The sequence below is a fragment of the Sinohyriopsis cumingii genome, chromosome 1 (genome assembly GCF_028554795.1).
Source record: "Sinohyriopsis cumingii isolate HCF-2022 chromosome 1, ASM2855479v2, whole genome shotgun sequence".
In the NCBI taxonomy this organism is placed as follows: Eukaryota; Metazoa; Mollusca; class Bivalvia; order Unionida; family Unionidae; genus Sinohyriopsis; species Sinohyriopsis cumingii.
In genome coordinates this window covers 185,608,129-185,633,196 of record NC_142961.1, presented here as the reverse complement: position 1 = coordinate 185,633,196, position 25,068 = coordinate 185,608,129, and the positions used below count along the sequence as shown (strand labels likewise).

The 25,068-nt window shown below is 33.5% G+C and overlaps 1 protein-coding gene across 1 annotated transcript; it reads right to left on the bottom strand.

The window, feature by feature from the left end:
- Positions 1-372: 372 nt before the first annotated feature.
- LOC149808528 (uncharacterized) lies at positions 373-24,718 on the bottom strand. Its single transcript, XM_089970701.1, has 4 exons — positions 21,275-24,718; positions 14,778-14,901; positions 7,021-7,161; positions 373-482 (listed from the first exon to the last, which is right to left on the bottom strand). Exons 1-4 carry the CDS (start codon positions 21,317-21,319, stop codon positions 373-375), a joined length of 420 nt encoding a protein of 139 aa, XP_089826827.1. The 5' UTR covers positions 21,320-24,718.
- Between the last annotated feature and the right edge of the window lie 350 nt (positions 24,719-25,068).

Here is a 25,068-nt window from a genome sequence, read left to right as displayed (position 1 = left end):
TAGATGTGTTTCAACATAACAAATTACAGATGTAGTAAAATAGTTTCTGATGAGAACCCACTCAAAATATTTATTTTCACAACAATGAACTATGAGAACATTCTCAAAAATTACAAGATAAGAATTTGGGAATGAACGCAAACATGTCTTTTAATGAACACTGCCAAAGGATTTGGAATAATCAGATCATGTTTCCTTAAAAGATAAAGAACAACACTATCAAACAGAGGCTACAAGCTAAAAGGTCTATTTTAACTTGTATAAATAGTTTATTTATTATTTTGTATTGATTCCTTTTAAAAGGAAAGGGATCATTAGCTAAAATAGGGCATGGCCCTGAGTAACTTAACTTCAAATAAGAAAATGCATATGTCACAACCATCTTACAATATACTTCTGATTACCTTCAGCTGAGGTCTCCTCTCCCATCAAGGCATCTACTTCGTTTGGATTATACTCTACAGTCATTTCTATTGTTGACACTAAAGATAGAAATTCATTTAATTTACAGCTTAATCTTACTGAAATATTATAAGGACGTTTATAAGGGGTATTTATTTTACTGTGAATTTTATATGGTTGTTTAATGCACTATATTCCCACTATGCAAGTATCTGCAATAACGGGGGGTCTATATCTACTTTATGAGTCAAAATGTCTGATGACCTAGAAACAACATTCTGACACCAACTACATGTATGTAATGCAAGTAAACATGTTCTTGGAATCTGATGTCAACAAGCTGTAGAAATACAATTCCTGGAGTCAAGTTGATGAATAGACGAGTTATATATTAGTGCTTACCCTTGTTTTGTCAAAGGGGGCTCCGCTTGACCGAGTGGTCTAAAGCGCTCCCCGTTACTGATCGCTGCCATCTTACCTCTGTCTGCGTGGGTTCGAGTCTAGGATTCAGCCAATGTGGGTATGTGAGAAACCTTGCCAGTAGCTTCTCATGGGTAGGTGGTTCTTCCCAGTGTTTTCCCGGGTTCTTCCTCCACCATTAATACTGACCGCCATACATAGGCTATCGTGTGCTGAAAAATGGCGTTAAACCCCACAACAATGAGAATGACAATGTTTTGTCAAAGTTACCTTTTTTCAGTACATTATATATCCTCTAACACTTTCGTTTGGGTGTTATGATAATCATCAGCAGGAGAGAAATCAATATCCTACTGAACTACAGTCATACAATGTTAAATCATTAGCACAGATTAAGTTCATACTTAAAGAAAAGAATTGTGGAATTTTTTAATTAAAGGAAACCCTAATCTTTCATTTTGTGGAATGTAATGATAATTCCTCAAAGAATTTATTTTTAAACAATTCTCAATTGTCTGGTATATTTGTCTAAATTTTAGCATATATACAATGCTGTAAGAATAATATAAAAGTTAAATATCTGGAATAAAAATGGAACTGAAAGAAACCAGCACCATTAAACTTCTGAGGTCATCTAATTACAAAGGTCACTTTTGCCATTTCCTATAGATGGATCATGTAGGCAAGTCTGACTTTATAAAGCTCTGCATTAATTGAGAGATTTTCTTGTTTTGCTTCATTTGCCAAATGAAAGACTTGATGTGTAATGTCAAGCCTATCACTCAACGTCATTCATGACAAAATTATGTACTATGAACCAAACAGCATTGTCATTATTAGTAGTAGTTTATCATTATTATTATTATTTCACATAATTGTATGCTATCTAGATACATGTAGTTTTAGCTATTTGGGAAGAGAAAAAAATAACAAAACTGCATCAATTCCACACAAGGATACTGCATCCTCACTTGGCATTTTACTTCCTAATGACAAGACTTGTTATCTTCTCCCTTGTAGAGAAATAACTGTAAACATTTATCAGTAGCAGACTCTGCTTGTCATTTAATGTCTCATTAAAAGACAATCTCATAGTTTAAATGCACCCCTATCAAACCAAGAAAACTGCAGCTGTGTACATGAACTAATATATATATATATATATATATATATATATATATATATATATATATATATATATATATATATATATTCACACATGTGCAAGCACTTACCTCATTATCAGTTGAAATGGCTAATAAATAAATTACCGATTTACAGCTTACATGTAATTGTGAAACACACAACTGATTTTTTGTAAAGACAGTTGGAATAATTAGGCATGAAAACAGTTATTCACACTTTAAGCAATTGACGGATTACGCAGTTGCTCAAAATCATCGAGATCAAAAGAAAGTCGGTTTTTGTTTGCGACCTTTAATGACTTGTAAATGAAGCTGCGTGGGGCTATTGTTAGCAATACCTATACCATTAGTCAGAATTTCCTCTGACCTTTCATTTTTGATACTTCAGCATTTATCTTGGTGTTTAGGGTCAGAGTAACTACCTATCTATCTGAAAGGTGAAATGCACCGCCACCATGCAGTGGCGGCATAGGATAGCCACTTACCAGCAGGCCTAGCAAACTTAAATGATGTTAAATTGAGTCACACCTGCACGAAAGCAAAAGGGAAAATGATTTATTAATTATGTCTTTAATCCGCTGCTGGCTGAGATGACACTACAGCACTGATGAAATATATCGTGGTCCTCACCATTTACACTTCACTACATAAACCTCGCAATCTACATGTCAGTGATATTAGGGGTCGAATAATCCCATTATATTAGAAATAAACTCCTTTCCCCTTATTTAGCGTAACCAAGCTGAATAAAATATATTTACCGCCTTTTATCTAGGCGGAAAAATTCGGGTCTACTTGACCTTTCAGGTTTTCGGTATCTGGAAAATTTTCAATTTTGACATATCCACTATGAAGTCTAAATCCCTAATTGCCCATCTCATAGTTAAATAAATGAATGCTTACTCTAAAAATCCCTACCACTACCGACCAGACATTTGGAATCGATTAAATTATAGCGATTTAACAAGCGCCTTTACCCATGAATCTAAATAAGTGTTCTCTGGCCCAAACTATGTGCTTTTCGTAGATCGACAGAAATGTTTCCCATCACATTTACAAATAATGCATGTTCTTTGTATATTTGATTTAATTTATATTTGATGTAATTTAATTGTTTGTGAACTTTAAAATCCTTTAATTTTTAATTTTATTACATGTCAAAATAATCTAATTTTGTTCACTTGCAGTTGTTCAGAAAATAGTTTGATCTTCACTGTTCAGTTGTAAACACCTAAAGTTGACCTAGTTCCCGACCTTGATTTAGAAGTAAACAACTTTTTATTCATTTTAATCCCAGAGTTTTTTTTTTTTCTTAAAATCAAGGTCATACTACGAGTACATGATTTTTTATATGTAAACAGTCTCTATTTCGCATTTCTGGATTTTCCCTAATAGCACATTAGTCAGTTTTTATGTCAATGTCTATATAGATATTTCTCAGTTTGGGCTTTTTTCTTTACACTGGAAATTGTAGCAGTTTGAAGTTCTGTTTAATTCTTATTAAGATTTTATTGATAATTTTTTTCCCTGGATATATATAACTCTTGAACACATATATTGATTTAATTTTTTTTCGGATTTCAAACACCAGGATATTATTTTATGTGGTTCACAAAAGAATGTACACATCAGTTCTATTCTGACTATAGTATACGTCATCGCCTTCCACTTTGGATTTTTTCATCGGGAATAGAAGCTGAATTCATTAGAACATTTCATAACTAGAACTTCCAAAATTTATTTCTTGTATTATTCTTGGATTATGTTTGGATTTGATTCTAAAAACAGTAAGTTTTTATTTTTCCATTTTTACAAAATAAAAAAATCCAGGGAAATAAATTATTTCTTAAATTAAGCAAGCTTGTTGTTTTCACCTTTAATTTTGTTACTGGTTATTCGAGCCTAATCACGTAACATAATAATTGGGGTCTCGTCAGCGGATTGTGTTGAATTTTGGCTAAACTATTTCAGAAAACGTTGGTTTTTGAAACACGAATTCCCCTACTTTTTGAAATCATAAGTGAAATAGGCAAGTTTTTTTCTAAAATGTCATCAAAAGTCGAAATCTTTCTTTCAAGTCCTACCCAGGACGAATTAGACCTTTTCAAAAAACATTAATTAATTCAACTTGCCAGAAAATATCATCTTTTTGAGGTAAAGGCTTCCTTAGCAAAGCAACAAATAAAACATATTGTGGTCCAGTATTTGGTAGAAAAGAATGTTTTGGATAAAAGAGCTTTGGTTTTGATCAGTAAGTCTGTATCAGAAGCTGAAATAAAAGTAAAAGAATTATAATGAAAATACAAGATAGAATTGGAGTTAAGGAAGCTGGAACTGCAGAAATATAAAGAAGAAAAACAAAAGCAGTTACAATTGGAAAAAAAAGAACAAATTAAACTGGAGAAATAGAAAGAACAAATATTACAAAAAAGAACAAATGCATTTACAAGCAGAATAAAAAGAGAAAGACAAATGCAGTTACAATGAAAAAAATTGCAATTACAAAAAGAACAAATGCAAATGCAATTAGATAATAAAGAAAGAGAGAAAGAGAGGGAATATCAATCTACAATAAAAGAAATGGAACTGGCAAGTGAAAAGCATATTTCCACTTCACAGACAAATTTAAGTTTCGATGTTGCAAAGAATATTCCGTTAGTGCCGTCTTATAGAGTAAAAGATGTAAATATATATTTTCCTTATTCTGAAAAAGTTGCTGAAAATTTGAAATGGCCAAGGTAGCATTGGACTCACTTGTTACAATGTGTACTCACTGGTACAGCTAGTGATATTTACTGCTCACTGTCAGTTCAATAAAGTGGCGACTATGATACGGTTAAAGAGTGCATCTTAAGGGGTTATGAGTGAGTCGCTGCAGCTTATCGGTAAAAAGAGCAGTTATTTCATAAATGGTGCTTAGCCACAAAATTTGAACAAGATAATGAAAGTCTCAGGCAACTTGTATTACTTGAAGACTTCAAAAACTGTGTCCAATAAGACGTATCTTGATGAACATCAGATCGAAACCTTGGAAAATGTTGCTCGTGCTGCTGGATAGTACTCTTTAACTCAAACAATTCCTTTTCTAAATAAGATTTCCACTCAACAGTCTTCTGCCAGGAAAATAGTTCAGCCTAACACAAGCCCTTCTAACTCTGAAACTGGCATAACTTCTAACAATCAAGCTTCAGATAAGCTTGACTAGAGATCCTTGTCTCTTCCTACGTGCACCTGTTCTAGTTGGAAACGACACGTTAATTCTGATTGCTACAAACTGAAAAAAGGCATCAGACTCAAGACAAACGTATTCCAAATGCTCTTATTTCTAAGAAGTCAAGGTCATGGTCATGTATTGAAAGCAATACATATTTTGGTTCCATTAAACCCCAGTCTGAGTTTAGTATGGAGAATTATAATGACATTTTAAATCCATGGTAAATCCATGAATTCAAGTATAGGTCACATCCCAATACAAATTGTTCAGAACGATACAATTCACAATGTCCAACAATATATTACATTCCATACATCTTATTAAAACAACAATTAAATTTAAGTCCACATTTCTGTTATTCACAGGATCATGCAAATGTCATGATCTTGCCACACAACTGACATATGTTCATTTGCTGCCTTTAATCGATTTCACATACAGTATAAGCAGAGTCTCATTTCAGACCGCAGTCTGTACATAAGCATCTACACAGGATGGTGCAAACGTCTGAGTTCTAACGTTATCTGGTATAATGTTCAAGAATTCATCAACATTTAAGTTTTGAAATCCTCTATCTCATGTAGTCGTTGTAAATCGTCATCATCCAGTCAAAACTATCACACAACTAGGCTTCCTTGGCTTCATTGTCAAATGTAGATGCTTATGTACAGACTGCGGTCTGAAATGAAACTCTGCTTAGACTGTATGTGAAATCTATTAAAGGCAGCAAATGAACATGTGTCAATTGCGTGGCAAGATCACAGGGAGTTACAATAACCACATCTGTTACTTGGCACTGAGCAAGAATCAAGCTCGCAGCTCAATCTATGAGTTGTCACATGGAAAAGGAAAGTAGATATTGCTTTTACTGACTAAGGGGTTAAGCTCAAACATGCGCAAAAAGTCGTAAAACTCCACTACTCACTACTAACTTGGGAATTATCAGATGGGAATTAATTCTAACTTATGGTAAAGGAAAATAAAAATAAATCAAAGCTTCTGCTGCATCAAAAACAGTGTTTTACAGCAAAACATGAAATATAATAGAAGTACAGGTTGTTCGGACATGAAGGAAACAGGAAGCAATATACTTTCTAGTAGACACTCACAGTAAACAACAGATAGATGCTCAGGCTACATAATATTTAATTATTCAGTAATATTTTCAAAGTATTACAATCCTGATAGCTGCAGATACAAGTACTATCCAATGAATACGTCATGAAACTGATCAACAAAGTGCAGACCATAAACAAATTTCTGAATGGGTATGAACAAGTAAAATTATCGAATTGACAGTACTTTTTGCATACTACAAACCCCTCTCGGGCTACTACATTACCCCTGGATGTATCAAAGTTTTGTATATGTTGTAAGATGACCCCTACTTTGTAATAATACAATTCTCAGCATAAAATTATGACCTATAAGCGAGTATTTAGGGTAATTCATGTTACATCAACTGTTACAACATAAAACCGATATAATTTGTAGGTGAAGGTTTATTTCAACCTATATGTGTTGTTTTCTATATAAAACTGTTTTATTATAATTATATTTTATTCATTTAATTGGGAACTGGACCAGTTATTACAAATAAATGATCTTACACATTTCGAAAAATGCTTTGTTCAGTCTTTTGAACTCGAAACTTTCTCAATTAACCAGCTTTAATAAATATATCTTCCAAGCTACTTACAAAACCTAGTTTTCTGAATTAAAATAATCCTAGTAATTGGTTTGCAATACTATGGAACAATACATAAAACGTTCCCATATATTGTTTAGTACGGTTGGTTCAGTCTGATTTAGTAATTTGAAAATTATGAATATACTTACTGCATAATTTCCTTCTGATGTATTCCTTCTTCCACCACACCAAAACAATGGCTGTGATCACAGTCAATACAAGGACAATAATGGCTGCTATTATCCCACCAGGCATAGAATTGCTTTGATGCTGAAGTTGTATTTCTGAAACTTTAGATACAGCATCTAGTAGTGTTGACAGAAAAACGGACTGACATGTTATTTATGTATGATTGGTAGGTAGGCAATAGATGGTAGGAAGACAGAAAATGTTGCCTGATTTAATTAATAATTACATGCATAAAAAGAGACTGATCTGCCAGTTCCTATGCATGACTGCATTGATACAATTCTACCTATACCTCACATGTCACACTGATCTGTATGGTAAGAGAGTTATGTTAAATCTCATCCAGAAAAGCTGCTGCCATCTACTGCTTTATACCTGAGGGATCTATCTACCTTTCCTGGTTACATAATCTGGATTTTGATTGCATGAAGTAGATATAATCGTGCAAATGTCTCCTATAGTTTACTGAACTCCGCTGTTCACCTTTGTCAAAATCTCCTTGTTTACAAATCAGAATCCTTTAATATATACCATATACTGAAATCCATCAGTCTACAGGAGATGATGGTGTAGTTTCAGAGTAAGTTAATGTTTTGCCTTCTTCCTGGCTCTCTTTACAGCATGCTTTATGTTCCTGTCTGCCTTGGTGTTTTGAATGCCCTGTCTGACAGCCAGGCACCTGGTGGAGCGGTTATTAGCACAGCTGTCTCAGCCATTGATGTTGATGTTGGCCGTCTTCATATCCTTCTTGAAGACACCTTTGAAATGTAGGCATGGCCGTCCATTCTTTTGCGCGCCTTCTGCTAGCTGAACATATGGCAGGTCATTGGTAATGTGGCCTGGGTCCATTCTCTTGACGTGGCCGAGCCAGTGAAGGCGCCTCTTGCTGAGAATGGAGAACATGCTGTTCATATTGGTGCTTCCCAGAACCTCTGTGCTGGGTACATTGTCCAGCCACTGGTTGTGCAGAATGTGCCACAGGCATCTCAGGTGGAAGCCGTTGAGTTGTTGAGTTACATCTTGTGTCTCACACAGGTGGTCCATATCTCACTGCTTTAAAGGAGTGTGCTTAGTACACAGGTTCTGACCTCATACTAACTAAATGTAAACTGTCGTTATCTGTGTGACAGATGATGCACCACAGTCGTGGTGGATGGTGACAGTAAAATTGAACAATTTGTCTAACGTACAGATTTCTGTTGTCGTTGAGAATTTTCTGTTTACTTCTGCCGTTTATGAACAAAGACGGCAAGTATGCCCGCATATTTCTTACTGTTCTGTCATGTGACTGAAAAATGTTTATTATATATAAAGCTGTGGTCTTAGGGTGTCCTATAAGGATCATTTAGTACAGGGCAATATAGTGTGGTACACTTTGAGGGCCTGACAACCAAATTATTTTGTCACTCCTTGGGGCCCATTTATGTAATAGTTGGAAAATATTTAAGCATTGATTAAATATTGATGTAACAAGACCGTTAGTTTACATTGATTTTGGTTCCAGTTTGCCTGCCCAATCTGTCATCGATGTGTTTGTCCACAAGCAACGATTGACAGTCAAGATAGACACTCTGCCTTTGTCTAAATGATCACGGGAAACAAATCCAAACTTTGGTGGGAGTTAAAGGGGATTTTGTATGGATGGATGGGCCAAAGGAAATCTTTTCTGTGAATAGTTATATCTTCAAATTTTGTTTAGTATGTGTGCAAGAATATAAAAAGGTCAATATGCATTTATATTTGAGGTACACCTTTCATGTATGGACTTGTTTAGATTTGACTTTAGATAGATTTTGATTTTCTTCACAGACTTTATATAACAAATGCTTGAAGATAAGAAAGAAAATGTATCACATGCCCCTCAGCAAACCTGTAAATACTTTGTAAGTCTTCATTTTCTGTGTTCCATCTTTAAACTGTACTTTTGTGCTTGGAGACTTTAAGTGTTTTTATTTGACAGTATGAGGTTATATTTGTAATGTTGATTGAGGAATCAATCTTTCGTTAAATTGTCGGTTTTTTTCCCCATAACAGCCAACATTTCATTACATACAAGACTAACTTTACATAGAGAATGTGCTCAGTTCCTCAAGTCCTGTCTGACCTTTCCTTGTTCAGCAATATGTAATTTAGCATTAGTGGTAAAACCTCTTTTGAAGACTTGTGATTGTTTTCTGATCAAAGTAGTAATACATTTTTATCTTGAGTGAAGAAAGATCAAAGGAGAATCTAAGTTGCTCAGCATGGACCTTCAGTTTTGAACCTTTGATAATATCTTGCACTGAGAGGCCTGTTATCAGCTTCGGGTTTATGCTTTATCATAGCCTTGGTAACACTATATCATGTTATCACAGCCTTGGTAATGCCAGATCATGTAATCACAGCCTTATTAATGCCACATCATGTCATCACAGCCTTGGTAATGCCAGATCATGTTATCACAACCTTGGTAATGACATATCATCAGCTTTTCTTTTCTGAATGAAATTATTATCTGAAGATGAAACACGTTAGAAATCTGCCATTTTGGTGTTCAAAGCAGCCCATATTTTAAGTACTCATTTGTAAAACATCTTTGATGCAAGGTTCAAACTATGGCATAATGCATCTTACAAGTCCCAATGTGCCAATTAAATTAGGTTTCACAGCTATTCATGTGAATCCAAAGAACCCAGATATATCAACAATTGGCTACATGAAAAAGAGACTGATGTTGTGACAAGCACTATCCTTATCACTACCTACAGCATTACTGATGGTACCAATTTAAGGGTTCTGATTTGGCATACAGTTACTTTGAAGTGTTCCCTCTGAGTGGAAATTTGTATAAACGTAGAAAATCCACATTCTGTTTGTACTGGAGAACTAAGCTGGGCACAGGGTGCTGGGGATGATCCGAGTGAGTGCCAGTGTGGTGTGGAATAGACAAATTGGATAAAGACCTTCCGTCTTCTGGCGTAAATGGTTAAATTGGCTTTGGTGATGAGAAAGTATGGTCATAATAAAACATTGCCATTTTATTTTGTTTGACAGGTTAGTGTATATTTGATCCAAAAAACTCATTTGTACTTCTGATGAGGGAAATATTATTTGACTAGGCTCGCTTTGATATCAATCTCCGCCAACTATAGTCAACCCACTGGCCATCAAATATGCGTGGTATAGAGCCTACTGATTCCACCTAAAATGATTTGTCAGTTTAAGGCGGTGAGGGTGGCACCAGAGATGTCACTGACTGAGACAACTTGGATAGCTTTATTGTAGTCCAACAACAATCATTCCAAGTGGTGCTTATCAGACAGGCCAGCTAGACATGTAGAATGGATGTCATTCCGATCTTCTTTCTACTGTTAATATAGCGTACACATTATCCAATCTGTCAAACAAAAGTTGAGCAGAGAATATATATATATATATATATATATATATATATATATATATATATATATATATATATATATATATATGTCTGTGTGTAGCATGGCATGAATTCTGCTTATGAGCTCACAGAGTGAACATACTATGCTACACACTATATGAAAATTTCTCTGTAAGGAAGACCAACATTGTGGCCTATAATGAAAAGTACTGAAACATCGCATTAATACTTACAAAGTGAATGCCAATTCTAATGAACACTTACCTGTAGGAAAAACCAACTGACCATGTATACATTTAAAATCACCAAAACATTGCTTACAATAACTACTAAGAAGTAGACACTTTGACTGAACTATGTACATAAATCTTACCTGCACATATCCGACTAGAGCAGAAAGTATACACAAAATGTTTTAGCACTGTACAGCACACACAATACATGCTCATAAAACAAAAGTCTGAGAGAGTGCCCTAACAACCAGAATGGGTATGTACAAGGAGAGTCTTTGTGTTTAGATACAATAGCTCCTTGATTTGGATATATATGGCGGCCAGACTATCTGCTGCAGGAGAAATCTAAAACCTTGGGAAGAACCAAAGAATCACAGGAAGTTACTTGTTGTCTTACTCACATTCCCATCCTGAATGAGCCGAGACTCAAACCCACGTGGACAGTGGTGAGATGATAGTGATCTGAAAGGGCTAGCATTTTAGGCCAGCAGCCCACCCTAACCTCCTTGTGCACTACCCCAATAATAATGTACAAAGGTATTTCATTAATTTAGTTCTCGTATATTTCTTTGTGTTATGAAGTATTGAATTTTAATTTGGCCTCATGAAAATGTAATACTTATAACTTGATCTAATTCCATGTTTGTTGGTGTACATAGTGACAGCTTAAGTATCTTTTTCAAACTCATGCTATAATTGAATGAATGCTGCAGAAGGAAGTAGACACTTTGACTGAACTATGTACAGAAATCTTACCTGCATATATTCAACTAGAGCGGAAATTATATACCATATTATTGAGCATTGTACAGCACACACAATACATGCTGATAAAACAAGAGTCTGAGAGAGTGTCCTAACAACTAGAGTGGGCATGTATAAGGAGAGTCTTTGTGTTTAGGTACAATAGCTCCTTGATTTGGATATACATGGCGGCCAGACTATCTGCTGGAGGAGAAATCTAAAACACTGGGAAGATCCAATCAACCACAGGAAGCTACTGGCTGTCTTTCTCACATACCGGTCCTGGCTGAGCCAAGAGCCACGACTCAAACCCACGTGGACAGTGGTGAGATGTTAGTGATCTGTAGGGTCTAGCATCTTAGGCCAGATGCCCACCCTAACCCCCTTGTGCACCACCCCAATAATAATGTACAAAAGGTATTTCATTAATTTAGTTCTAATATATTCCTTTTTGTTATTAAGCATATAATTTTAATTTGGCCTCATGTAAATGTAATACTTATGACTTGATCTAATTCCATGTTTGTTGATGTACATGGTGACATCTTAAGTATCTTTTTCAAACTCATGCTATAATTGAACGAATGCTGCAGAAGGAAAGAGACGGCGAGGATGGTAATTTCAGGACAATTACGACAAGGACTACAATTTTAAACTCATTAACATGTAAATCTTGTATAACTTGTGCATACAAGAATTGGAGTGATGGAAGGAAAGGTTCACTTAAAAAGTGTCGATAACAAAATAAACAATACTGTAATGAATGCCGCAGAAAGAATGAGACCACAAGGAAGAATATAGGTTCAGGACGGACAATTAAAATGACAAGAACTATCATTAATATATATTAAAACATAATATAAAATCAAGTAAAATGTTGCAAATACTCGACATACATTCTATGGTAGATGTCTTCGTGTTACAAAACCAATAGATTTTAGAAATGATTCAGATATAAACCATATTATTCCTTGCAGTTATTTTGTCTTATCTGACTCGAACAGTAAAGAAAATGTTTCCACTAAACTAATACATGATACATAAATACAAACCACAAATGAATTAGTGGTACCTTATCCACCATCACTTCCATCAGCAAATACCCCTCCGCCTCATTAAATTTACTGTTGATAGATGAAGGGTTTCAATAACTTAAATAATTATGGTAATTATCACAACATTTGTGTAGAACTAATCTTTAGTCTTTCCCCTAATAGTAGTGTTTTCTCCCTAATTATTGATTTTATGTTTTTGATGTTGTCTCCAAAAATAGTTTTCCATCTCTGTTACATGTTTAACTGCATTTGACTGTTTACTGGCAACGCTTTCAACGTTCTAGTAGTTTGAAAAAGGTTTGATTTTGTCATGTATTGATAAGTTGTTTATGTCTTACATCTGCTTGTACATTTAAACATTTGAATCTTTATGTTCTAATACTGATTCAACAAATGTCTCATCTGTATATGACCAATTAATTTCATTTATTCTTTAGAACTAATTAATTAACATAGTGGATTATTTCACTTTTCAATTATCCATATAATAATCAATTACAAGTGTAGTCTCTCTTTCTAGCTGGTCAAATGATTCCATCATTGTTGGTAGTTTCTATATCCTATTGTATTGCTTTTCTAACTGTAACTTTTGAGTCCAGCCGATGTTGGTATTGTTTCATCAGCATCTGCACAGGTAGGAAAGACATTACTTTCATATGAATAATCAACAGGATTGCCTTTTCTGTTATATGTTGTTTAAGAACTTCTTAATGATTGTTTTGTTTCAGATAATCTAGGAATTGCATGTTGTTTTACTGGCTTGGTACTAAAACTGAAACTTTACTGTCTAAAACGTTCATTTTGTGGTCAATATCTTCTGTCAGAGTCATCATAAATTTTGCCATATTCAAATTAGATATGTATGTTTCTCACAAGCATATTATATTAACACATATGTCTTGATTTTGGAGGAGTGGCATGTCACCAAATATTTACTGTAATTGTAATAGATTTTTGTCTTTTTAAATATGTGTCATGTCACAGTTTACTGGAATATTTAATTGAGTTTTCGAACAACAAGAAGACTCATTCCTTGTAAATTTCAAAACATAAAGTTCATAAGTTTTCAAAACATTTCATACAATAATCGAATCATAAACCATAATACACCTGCTATCATTGCAGATTTGTCTTCATGTTTCATTTCAGATTGTTCAACTGATTTCTTTTTCCAGCAACGTGTCTTTGATTAACGTGCAGAAACATTGCTCACATTATTACACTGCTCTCAGCTTAAATCAGAGGAAATATACAGTAATGGAATATTTAAGTGGTTTGGGCAATTTTCCATAATGATAGTTTCCATTTGTTTATCAGACTAGCATTAAGATAGCGAGTCTAAACAGCTGCCATTTTGTGCTAATCCAACTGACCTGTGAAAATGATAAGGCTGTCTATTGATTCAAACAGATACTGCATTGGTCAGACACAAGCTCTGCTGAGCAAACGAATACCTTCCTTCCTTAATCTAGCTTATTTACTGATATGCTAGATAACTTTGAAAAGTAACAAATTTATATTTGTATAGTATTTACCAATTATATACTCAAGCAATAAAATGGAGAAATCAAAATGAATTGAACTATTATGTTTTAAACAAAATATTATAATATGCATAACTTGTGAAGTAAAAAATAATTTCTTTACTAAAGTGTAATGTATCTTTTTCAAATAAATATTTTCATTTAGTTACTATTTTTTATATGATTTTCTGTTCCAAACCAGCTAATTAAATATCTTTATTCTAACTAAGCAATCACGTCCTTTATTAAATGAAATCTTGCACTGTCTGCAGGGTCTACTGTGCTTCAATCTTTAAATTTAATTTTGATGACATATTTTGCTTAAAAGATTCGTTAGATCAGAAATAAACGATTTACACTGAAAGTTTCAGATCTCGCTGATTATATCTTGTTCTTCACAATTAAATGTAACATTGTGTAAAGTTCAGGCCTATAACTGACATAATGTAAAGGATTTATAACAGAGATGTAAACATTTATTCTGCTATGTATGTGTCTGTTGATAAGACCCATGTTACATGCCAAACACCAATCATCTCACAGTTTTTGAGAATTTGACATAGGTAAAAGAAACAAAGTCCAGTGAACTGTGTGGGTGACTGCAACAGTATAGGATGTTCAACAAAAACTCCTCATGACTGAAGAGTTTGATAGATAGAAGAAAAAATACAATCACCTGGTGAAGTGTCTGTCCTTCATGGCATGCAAAACAAAACCTCCCAGAGATAATTGTATTATTTGCTTTCTTTCTCCAGTTCAATCTCTGTAATTAAAATTTCTTACCTGTGTAATGTGAACAGAGCTTGCGAGCATCCTCAAGAAAACATTGCATTGATTCCCCAGTAGCACAGGCAGTGTATATCCCTGGCACAAGTCCTGGTTCAAACTTTAACACACTGATATTGCCCTGAAATATTATAACAAATTAAGTATCTGTCATAATCAAAATTGTGCCAATCTAACACTGGTTCACTCTAATACAGTATAGGCTGTACAAATGAAAGATGCATAAGTTAATTTATAGTCTATGACACTATTCTCTTCAAATAAGTAACAGAAAAGAGTTAAAAGCAACAAGTTTTGTAAAGTTTAACAAATAATTTATTTCTTTAGAGAGCAAAGTGAAAATGTAAAAAGGAACATATAATATTGCGAATTAAATTCCAAAATAACTCCTGAATTACAAACACATGTCCTAATAATGAAAGTTCTAAATAAACATTACTGTAAATCCAATGTAAGGCCAGTGCTGAAGGTATTAATGTTGAAGTGGCAGCCTGTATAGTGTTGCTGTACCAACATTCCTTTATTGAAATACAGTGCTATAATGTCAGGTTTGAACTCACTAAAACTCCCAGTGTTTCTGGTCCAAAAATATTACTTTAATGGCCACTCTGTCTTTCCAGAGTAAATATTTACTGAATTAGATAATTTAAAGAAATAAATTCCAGCCCAAAAGAACTTCTGGACAAATCAACACTGCAAAATTAATTCTGCTAGATCTTAAACATGAATGAATAATCTGTCAAGTAACATAATTAATAGTCTTCCAGCTGACTTTAGGCCATAATTAAACATTTTCTATTTTTAAAAAACGGATTACCTAATGGAAAATAAAATGTTAGTTATTATTTGAAGGTCTGTTTCTAAAATGTTAATATATCATCTGGACTATGTCAGGTACACTTGGTAAATTGTAAGGGAATGATAATGACATAGACCCACACCAAAATAAACATGATTGGTTCTATTATTAATGACCCTGACATTAAACCCATATACATAGATAATATTTTAGCTATGTATTAGTTGTTTACATAATTTTTTAAATATATAGTTCAGGTCTAATAGAAGATAAACTTGATATTGGACAAGGTTAATTCCAGCATACTATGTTACATTACAAAGCATGTAACCTACGTTATAAAAAAAGAAAATAAAATCTAACAAACAAACAATGCAAATTAAACATACATAACCATAGTTACTGTTAAGTATATTTCATCTGCACTGTTTGTTAGTTTTTTTTCTATTTCATTATACGCTATGGATCATGGAATGTTGGACTTGATAGTCAAAATTTAGAATTATTTTCCTACCTGACCTGAATCATTGATTTTTACAACATTCCGTAAACAACTAATACATAGCTAGTACATTCTCTATGAGTATGGGGTAACTAATATGATTATTACCTTGGTCTGAGTCAAGGATATTGTGTTTACTATGGTCCTAATTATAATATTAGTAATAGACGTTTTAATTATAACTAAAGTTGCATCTTGTAAACACTTGGAAACTTCAATAATGAAATTTTCCATTACGTAATAGTTTTTCGTTTCTTTTTAATTGTAATTTGAGGTCAAGTAAAAGAATATATAATCTTGTATTTCTAGAAATTATTCACTCATGCTATGACAGCTTTTGCAGAATCATTACTGTGTCCTGTATTTAATTTGGGTTGGAATTTATTTATTGAAATTATTGATCCTTTGGAAACACAAAGTGCTCATTAAAGACAAATATTCTTGGGAAGAGAGGCTTGAATTTATAGAGAAATTTTAAATAAGAATATATTCTTGGATTGTATTATTGTGATCCAACAAAACAACTGTTCACACATCACAATGACATGGGCCATCACAGCACTGGATTTATTTTGGATTACCTCTAAAGTTTATTCAGAAATTTAAACATTTGGACTTTATTAGTAATTCTAGGATTATTTGAGATTTAATTTGCAATGCTATAAGTTCTTTTTACATTTTTCCATTTTTAGCCAAGGGAAATAAATAATTTATTGATTTGTACAAAGCTTGTAGAATTTCAATCTTTTTTAAATTTGGGACCATATGATCGTAATATTACAAAAAATAAAATCATATAACAGTCATGTGCTAGACAACTTATTTTTTTTAGAATAGATCCATCTTTGTTTGCATCGGTGTTCATGGTAATATATTAACATCTCTTGCAGGGGCATGAGAATACTACCTGAGGTGACTTGTACATTTTAAATTATTACCATCTTGTATAATGGTACCAGAACAATCACAGACTTCGTCAACAGTTCTAAAGTATTTCCATCGAAGTTAAGAGAACTGAAACATTGTAAGGTTGCTTGAATAAACATGAATTAGTCCAATCACATAGAACCTGATCTAGCACAAACATAAAATCATTTAAATTATTTAACATAATATAAACAACAGCATAAATCTGAATTGTGATAAACTCAACAGGGTTTGAAACCTGATTTTGAATATTAGAAGAGCTTAACATAAAGACAACAAACTCATTATTTTCTCTAAGTTTGGAAGGCACTATGCTATAGTCAAAACTAGTTGCATTGCAAAATAGCATTCAACATAACAAAACAAAATGCTCTGATTTGTCGATTTATAACATCAAATATATATTTCAATGATTCAGAACAAAATATGGATTTGCAAATTACATTCAATGATTAAAACATAGTCAAACAGAGTCAAGCAGTATGGAACCTAATGGCAAGATGCTCAAAACAGAGTCAAGCAGTATGGAACCTAATGGCAAGATGCTCAAAACAGAGTCAAGCAGTATGGAACCTTATGGCAAGATGATCAAAACAGTGAAGTATGAATAATATGAATAAAATATTAACTACGTATATCACGTGGATAAAGATATATACAAATTTGAATTCAGCTAAATATAAGTGCCACTCCCAAATTCAACCATTTTTCAAAGCTGAACCACAAATCTTTCATGAAAGCAGATATAGAATTTATGAAAGTTGTATTTTAAAACACTGACTTCGTATATGAAACAGCCATGTTTGAATCTGCAATAGGAATGGAAAAATTTGACATTTATCTGAACTCATTCATATATTTGAAAAACTTGGAAAAACATTGACAATTACTTAAAATAAGAGTTCCTCTTGTGGATCAATGCACTGATAACACTAAAAATGTTAATGACGTGTAGATTATGGATGTTCATATACCATTTTAATGGCTGACTATAAAAGGTTTGCAGAACACAAAAAGAGTATTTATAACATCTTCACTAAGATCTAAAAGTACAATTAATAAAAAAAATACCCTCAATTTTTGGAACGAATTAAAAAACAACAAAAATAAAATACTGTGAACTGAAATAATGGTCAAGAGAACAATCAACCTCCACATTACACAAGCGTGCTAGGAAAATATCTCCAATTAAAAAGGGATACGTATATCACGTGGATAATCAATGACAGGAATTGCTTGCACAGTCACATGATACTTAAGTGGATATCAATACATTTTGATGATATGTATCTGTAAAAATACGTTTAGGCTGAAAAGTTAAGAACTTAAATGGCAGATGACAAACTAATGTCTTCAAACAAATCTTTAAAGGAAACCTGAAATCAGTTTGATAACGAAAAGCATTCTGGCAACCCTAGAAACAAGCTCTATATCCTGCATGAGAGTACATGTACAGGTGTCTTCTCACCATAAGGGTTTATTCATTCAATCCAGTGTCAATGTGTAAACTCAGCACTACAACTGCATTTTGAAGGAGTTGATTGTATACTAAATGTGAATCTTGTGGATTCTCATTTTTTTGGTTGGTGAATTTTTAAAAATTAAAGAAATTAAATTACTTGTTCTAATGGCAGTTGAACACCTCTTTATACATATTGGTAATTACGATGATGTACTCTAGGTATTACATTGCTTTAAGTATTCGTCAACGAAGAACTGAAGCATTAAAGAAACTGAATCAACACACGGCCAATTACTAACATGGAAATATGGTGCTACGCGTGCCATGCAGGTGCATCTATATTTAGAAACATAGAAACAGGGATTATTTTAATATGAATACTCACTTTCTAACTTAGGTACAGTGTGACCCCGCTATAACACGGTAGTTGGGAGTCATAGAACCTGACCGTGTTATAGACCGAACAGTTGTTATAAGCAACCAGGTCATTTAGCTAAAGAAAATGATGCACGTACCCCCCCCCCAAAAAAAAAAGGGGGTGGGGGTGGAGGGGTATGTAGGTAATAAATGTGAGTGGTAAAATACGTGCTTCATTGGCAGAGGTACCATCTTAAATCGATGCATATTAAATGAGAAATACACCTGTAGTGAAAACAGAGAAGGCATATATAATAATTTACTTTATTAAGAGAATCACGAATTGGTACATATACATATACGAGTATACTGTTTATATATACATGTCTAATGTATAGCATGAATAGAGTATGAACATATTTGGCTCACCCGCGAATCTCATCACATACATTGAATCCATAATACAAGTGATTCTGACGAAAATATGCACAAAGATTTAAAATATTCAATAATTTTGTCACAGGTTATATAGGTCTGAATTCAGTTAAAAAAACAACACAATCACGTAGCGAATGATGAAGCATATTTACTTTTCAGTGCGTCCCAAGCTGGTATAAGTTAGTTTGCGTTTTAAGCTGCCGTTGGAAACTTTGACGGCACAGTTAGCGTGTTCGAGTCACGTTGGAAAATGCAAAAATCTATCAGATTTTATTGCTTTTATTTAAGTTTGGTACTGACTTCCTCTGAAGAAAGGTTCTTTGTTTTTATTGAAGATTGTAGTTGGCTTTCTTTGATGAAGGGTGCATGCGTTATTGACATCACCGCTAAAGGACAACATTGGAGAACCAAAAATGCCAAGTTGTTATTGTGGCTACAAAATCAAATATTTGAATTGCATGATTGAGACTGATTTTTGTTTCTATATACTAAGTACGTTTTCATAACAATCGGTGTTTCATTGGTAATCTGTTTTCTTTGAAATTTCAGCAAACTATTGTATCTGGCTATATTATTAAAAAGGTATTCGCCGTTGTTCCGTTTATTCCAGTTACTGATATTCCCTGCCTACCGAAGAAACCATAAAAAGACGTATTTTTGGTTTTGTGTTTCTTTTAAAATTTGATTGAGTGGAGTGATGCTGGCTTCGAGTATGCGTCAGAAATTTAACAAAGAATCAACGGAAGATGGAGACGCAGGCGTTCTGGTCTGATGACAGTGATCATTGCAAACAATATGAGTGTTCTGAAGGATTTAATTCTGAGTGAAAAGAAGAGGAATTTTACTTACCATCCACATACAAATGTCAGTCTATGTAAATATATTAATTCCTAGCAAGCGGCCAAAATAAGACGAAAGATAGATTACAAAATAATGCCTCGTCCGTTGATCTCCATTACCCGAAATGTCAATAAAAAAACAGATATCACAACATACAGTACTCATGCTAGATGTCAAGATAAGCCGATTATTATATAACTATGCACTGTTTAGATTATTTGTCAATACGAAACAAAGAATTTCTTTATATAACAATAAATAAATTTCAGTGCATTTTATATCAAGGTTGCAGCTTCCTTTCATGGGGCCTCTGAATTTCTCCACTCCAAACCAAGGGGTGTATATATAAGTTTAAACAGCCAACAATGTCGCCAATAAAATAAATAATAGCCAGAAGGTATATTTGCCACCAAAAAGGAAAAAATAAATCCATGTTTGCAACATTGCCAAAGTCCTACATGATCCCAGAATAATTTTTTTACGGGTTATTATTCGTACTTTTAAGAAGTAAAAAACCTATATTTTCGTGTACAAGACAAATACATATAAAATTTCAGCACCCATGCCACAATCGTCTTTTATTATTCATACACGATCTCTTCCCCAAAATCATAATAAACTATTTTGTACTTATAAGAAAGAATTGTTTTCGTGTACGAGAAAAATACATGTATATGAAATTTCAGGAGCATCACCACGACCGTATTATATCCGAATTCATGTTATAACGGAGCGTGCTATAGCGGTGTCACACTGTACAAAAATTCATAGGTACTTTGAAGATACTGTGATGTCTGCCATTATTACCCCTTAGCATGTTCTTTTATGGTTTCAAAATAATTTTATCAAACAAATTATGCAAACAATGCACTTAAAGTCTTCTAAATATATCTTAAAAAGGTGATTTCACTAATTCTATTCTCAAAACACAAATTGATATTTATATAAAGATGTTTTTGTTTCAAAACACAAGCTAAATCTCCATTAGAACTGGCTAATAACAATGTTAAGAAGCTGCTGTATGAAAAGAAACCCTCCCCTTTGCATACAGTACTCACCGCAATAATTACATACGAACCCAAAGCTTTAACCTACTGAAATGCATGTCCACTTAAATTGTCCCTTTTCTTTAATAGATGAACAAATAAAATGCATGAACAAATACGTACACTGACAAAGCTTTCAGTGCTATTCATCCACTCTGGTGATGACATTGGGATTCCACAGTCCTCTTGAGGAAGTTCTGCACGTAAAGTGTCTTTTCGTTGAGTTATAATTGGAATGCAATAGTTTGTCGGTGGGACTGAAACAAGGCAGAAAAATTATCAGAAACTGTTGGTCTTGCTTCCTGCCCTGTTTAATGATTCATATTTATTTTTAATAGTCCCTCACCTTGAGTGAAGGAGGTCGGACTGAGGTTGGGGTTAGTTTGGAAATAAAGTCCACGTTTATTTTAGTGTCAATAATTATTATCTTCTCCAAAAATGTCTTCTTTTCCTGGAATTTCATTCATTTTCATTGGCAGAGGGGGGCAATCAAAATTTTACTCTAAATAGAAATTTAAAATTATGTAAAAACGAAGAAAAAAGTGAACTTAAATATTCATCAAATAGAACTGTGTTGCAGAATTTATAATTGGCTCCCTGGCAGGGAATTGAACCCCGGTCTCCTGTGTGACAGGTGTGGGTACTTACCACTATAATTGGATAATTATGACATTGTGTGTGTTTGTGTGTGGAATATTATATATTAGTATAAATTTCAAATGGTATTGGTAAGTATGGTCGGCGTATTAAATTAACACACACAAAACACAAAAAACAAAACAAAACAATGTATTTTTTCCACCCATTCGTAGTTAAAATATTATTTATCAAAGTTGTGTAATGTGTATATTGCAAGATATGATACATCATCCCTCTGGATCAGTATCACTGCACTCTGAATAGTTAGATATATGAATATATGATAACCTTTCTTAACAAACAGTCTAGCCCACCCACCCCCTTTGTGATACAAAGCGAGCTATTTAAAAAAAATGCACCATACATTTTTCCAATATAACAACCAATGTTATGCCGGAATACAGGAATACGAAACTAGCTAGAATTATTCCTGAGATGTCAACAATAAATTTTACAGTTTGAAAAGGGACAGAACAGATGAAGTTCATAAAGGTCAAAGGTTAAAATATTTGCTTAACGTTTAATTTGGATGAAAGCGAATTAGCTTCGTCATCATTTTTTTTAAATTTCATTGCAAATAAACGAAAATAAACATTTTGACTATATATTTCTTTAAATTAATGCAACTGTTTTAAATTTAAGTTGACGTTATTCCTATATTCTAAGACCTCTGATTTCCTCACAATTAAGGTCACTGCTCACACAAAAATGCCTCAAGGCAAATTATGTAAGCAAGAGCAAAATTAGCTTAATATCATGCATAACATCAATGTTAATGCACAATTTTGACCAGAACGTACATAATGATATGAAAACAATAAAAAATAAAAGCATAACTTTTCATATTTGTTTCAAGGTAGCACTCTGTGAGTTTCATATTTTTTATAAGGTTAGAATTTTAAAACAGAATTTCCCCAGGTTTCATTACTGGTTACACTGGCTATTTAAAATAAACCTTGTATAGCTTTGGTATTGTTCTAAACCGTTAATTCCCTTTATTCAGGTGTAAGATTGATTTGTGTAATATGGGTTATAGAGTATTAAGCTTGGCCTTATTCCAGATGTCCACCTTTCAAAACACTGCTAGCTATACTTGGTCATTTTCACTTCCTAGACATCAGAGGTAAGTTGTAAAATAATTAGCTGATAATTTTTTTTATTTTTATTTTATTTATTTGGCAATTCATTCATTGCACTTTCAGGGGCTGGTATTGTCTAGTCTGGTAAAATTCAGTTTCCCTATTCTAATAGCTGCTACAGATAGCGTACGTTAGACTAAATTGAGGATGATTTTTTAGCACAAGGGAACAGTCATTTTAGTTAGCAGTGTGCTTAGATCATACAAAATTTCCACAAGTATAATATTCAAAGAAATGTCAGCCACATTGCATCAAAGTAACGTAGAGGTATACCAACATTCTCTCCACTGTGCATGTTTCAAATGCAAACGACTTCACCTTACATACATCACCCTCTCAAACTGTGTCTCAGCCAATGCATGCAACACATTATGTACATCCGGTTCGAGACTGTGTCTCTACCATATTAACCATTGGATTCTAAAATACAAAGCCGAACTGGTCCCGAACCTTGATGGGATGCACACAATCATTACCACTTCGGTGCAAAATTAGTTTGGGAATTGGGATTATCTGAATTAATGATTATTTGAATTATGATAAATTGGTTTGAGCGTCCGCCTTGAATGCGGGAAGTCGCGAGTTCGAACCCCAGGCAAGTCATATCAAAGACTTATAAAAATGGTACTAACACCTGCCTCACTTGGTGCCCAGTATTAAGACGTTAGTTTTAGGACTGGTCAGCCCGGTGTCATGAGTATGTGTCTGGGTGGGACATCATGCTACATGTCTTTAGCATGTTACCCCAGTGCTATATATCACTATGAGCTGCCACACTGCAGACATCGTAGCGATCTGACTGAAAAATTGTTAAAGCTACGTCAAAAATGTAAATCACACACACTCACACATAAATTAAACATTTATGTTGATTTGCACATGTAATTTACCACTGATATCATTTTTGTCACTTTAACATGCTTTATCAAGCATCTGTTATACATATCATTCTGCACCTTTTCAAATATTATATTTCACCACTTTGATCACTATATTTTAGGAGGAAACACTTATAAGCCTGGAAGTAATATAATAAACTGTGTTGACTATTTATATTTTGTCTTGTTTTGTGTTATTATAACCTAAATAAGCACTTCAGATGTGAACGCACCATTTCTTGACACTATAATATACTGGAGAGATCCAGTAACTAGAACAAGAGTGGGCTCTATTTTATTTGGCCTTGACCCCTGACACGTTACAATGAAAAAGCTATCAATCCCAGTTTTTTATATGTGACCATACAAAAGGCTTTGAAAACAACCATGAAATGCCTTTCATCTTTACAAAGGTTAAAGGGAGCAAAGGGTGTTCTAAGGTGAGAACTGATAGTTACGCTTTACTTTTGCATCTTAAACCTCAGACATTTATAACTCTTCACTATTACTTGTCTATCTTTGGAATCATGCTTGATGCACTTATCGAGTTTTTATGGTATATTCCCCCTGTGTCTTTATCAGCAATGTATTAGCATGTTATAAATGCATGGGCAGTAACTTTGCCATTTTCAATTAATTGCTAAATTCTTAAAATCACTGTTATATGTTAAGCATCTTTATTTTCCTCACTGATAACTTAAGGTTTTAAGTCCTTTTCCCCAAAGGTTCAACTGTGCGATACTGTGTTATGTACCTCGAAAGTAGTTCAAAGCATTGCAGAAATATCATTTACATCATAATGAGGTCTAAACTGTTCCAACGTTTATCAACATAAGACATTAAGGAAGTGCCATTTATCCACATAAGAAATTATGGAAGTGCCATTTATCCACATAAGAAATTAAGGAAGTGCCATTATCCACATAAGAAATTATGGAAGTGCCATTTATCCACATAAGTAATTAAGGAAGTGTCATTTATCCACATAAGAAATTAAGGAAGTGCCATTTATCCACATAAGAAATTATGTAAGTGCCATTTATCCACATAAGAAATTAAGGAAGTGCCATTTATCCACATAAGAAATTATGTAAGTGCCATGGAACATACATCATTACATTGACAGGAGGCAATCATACACATTTAGATGCTACTAAATACACATGCACTTTTTAAAAGAAATGTTACATGCCAATACGAGTTAAAACGTCGCAATAAAATATTAAAAGTATGACTCAAAATGAACTTGTGTGAAAATTTG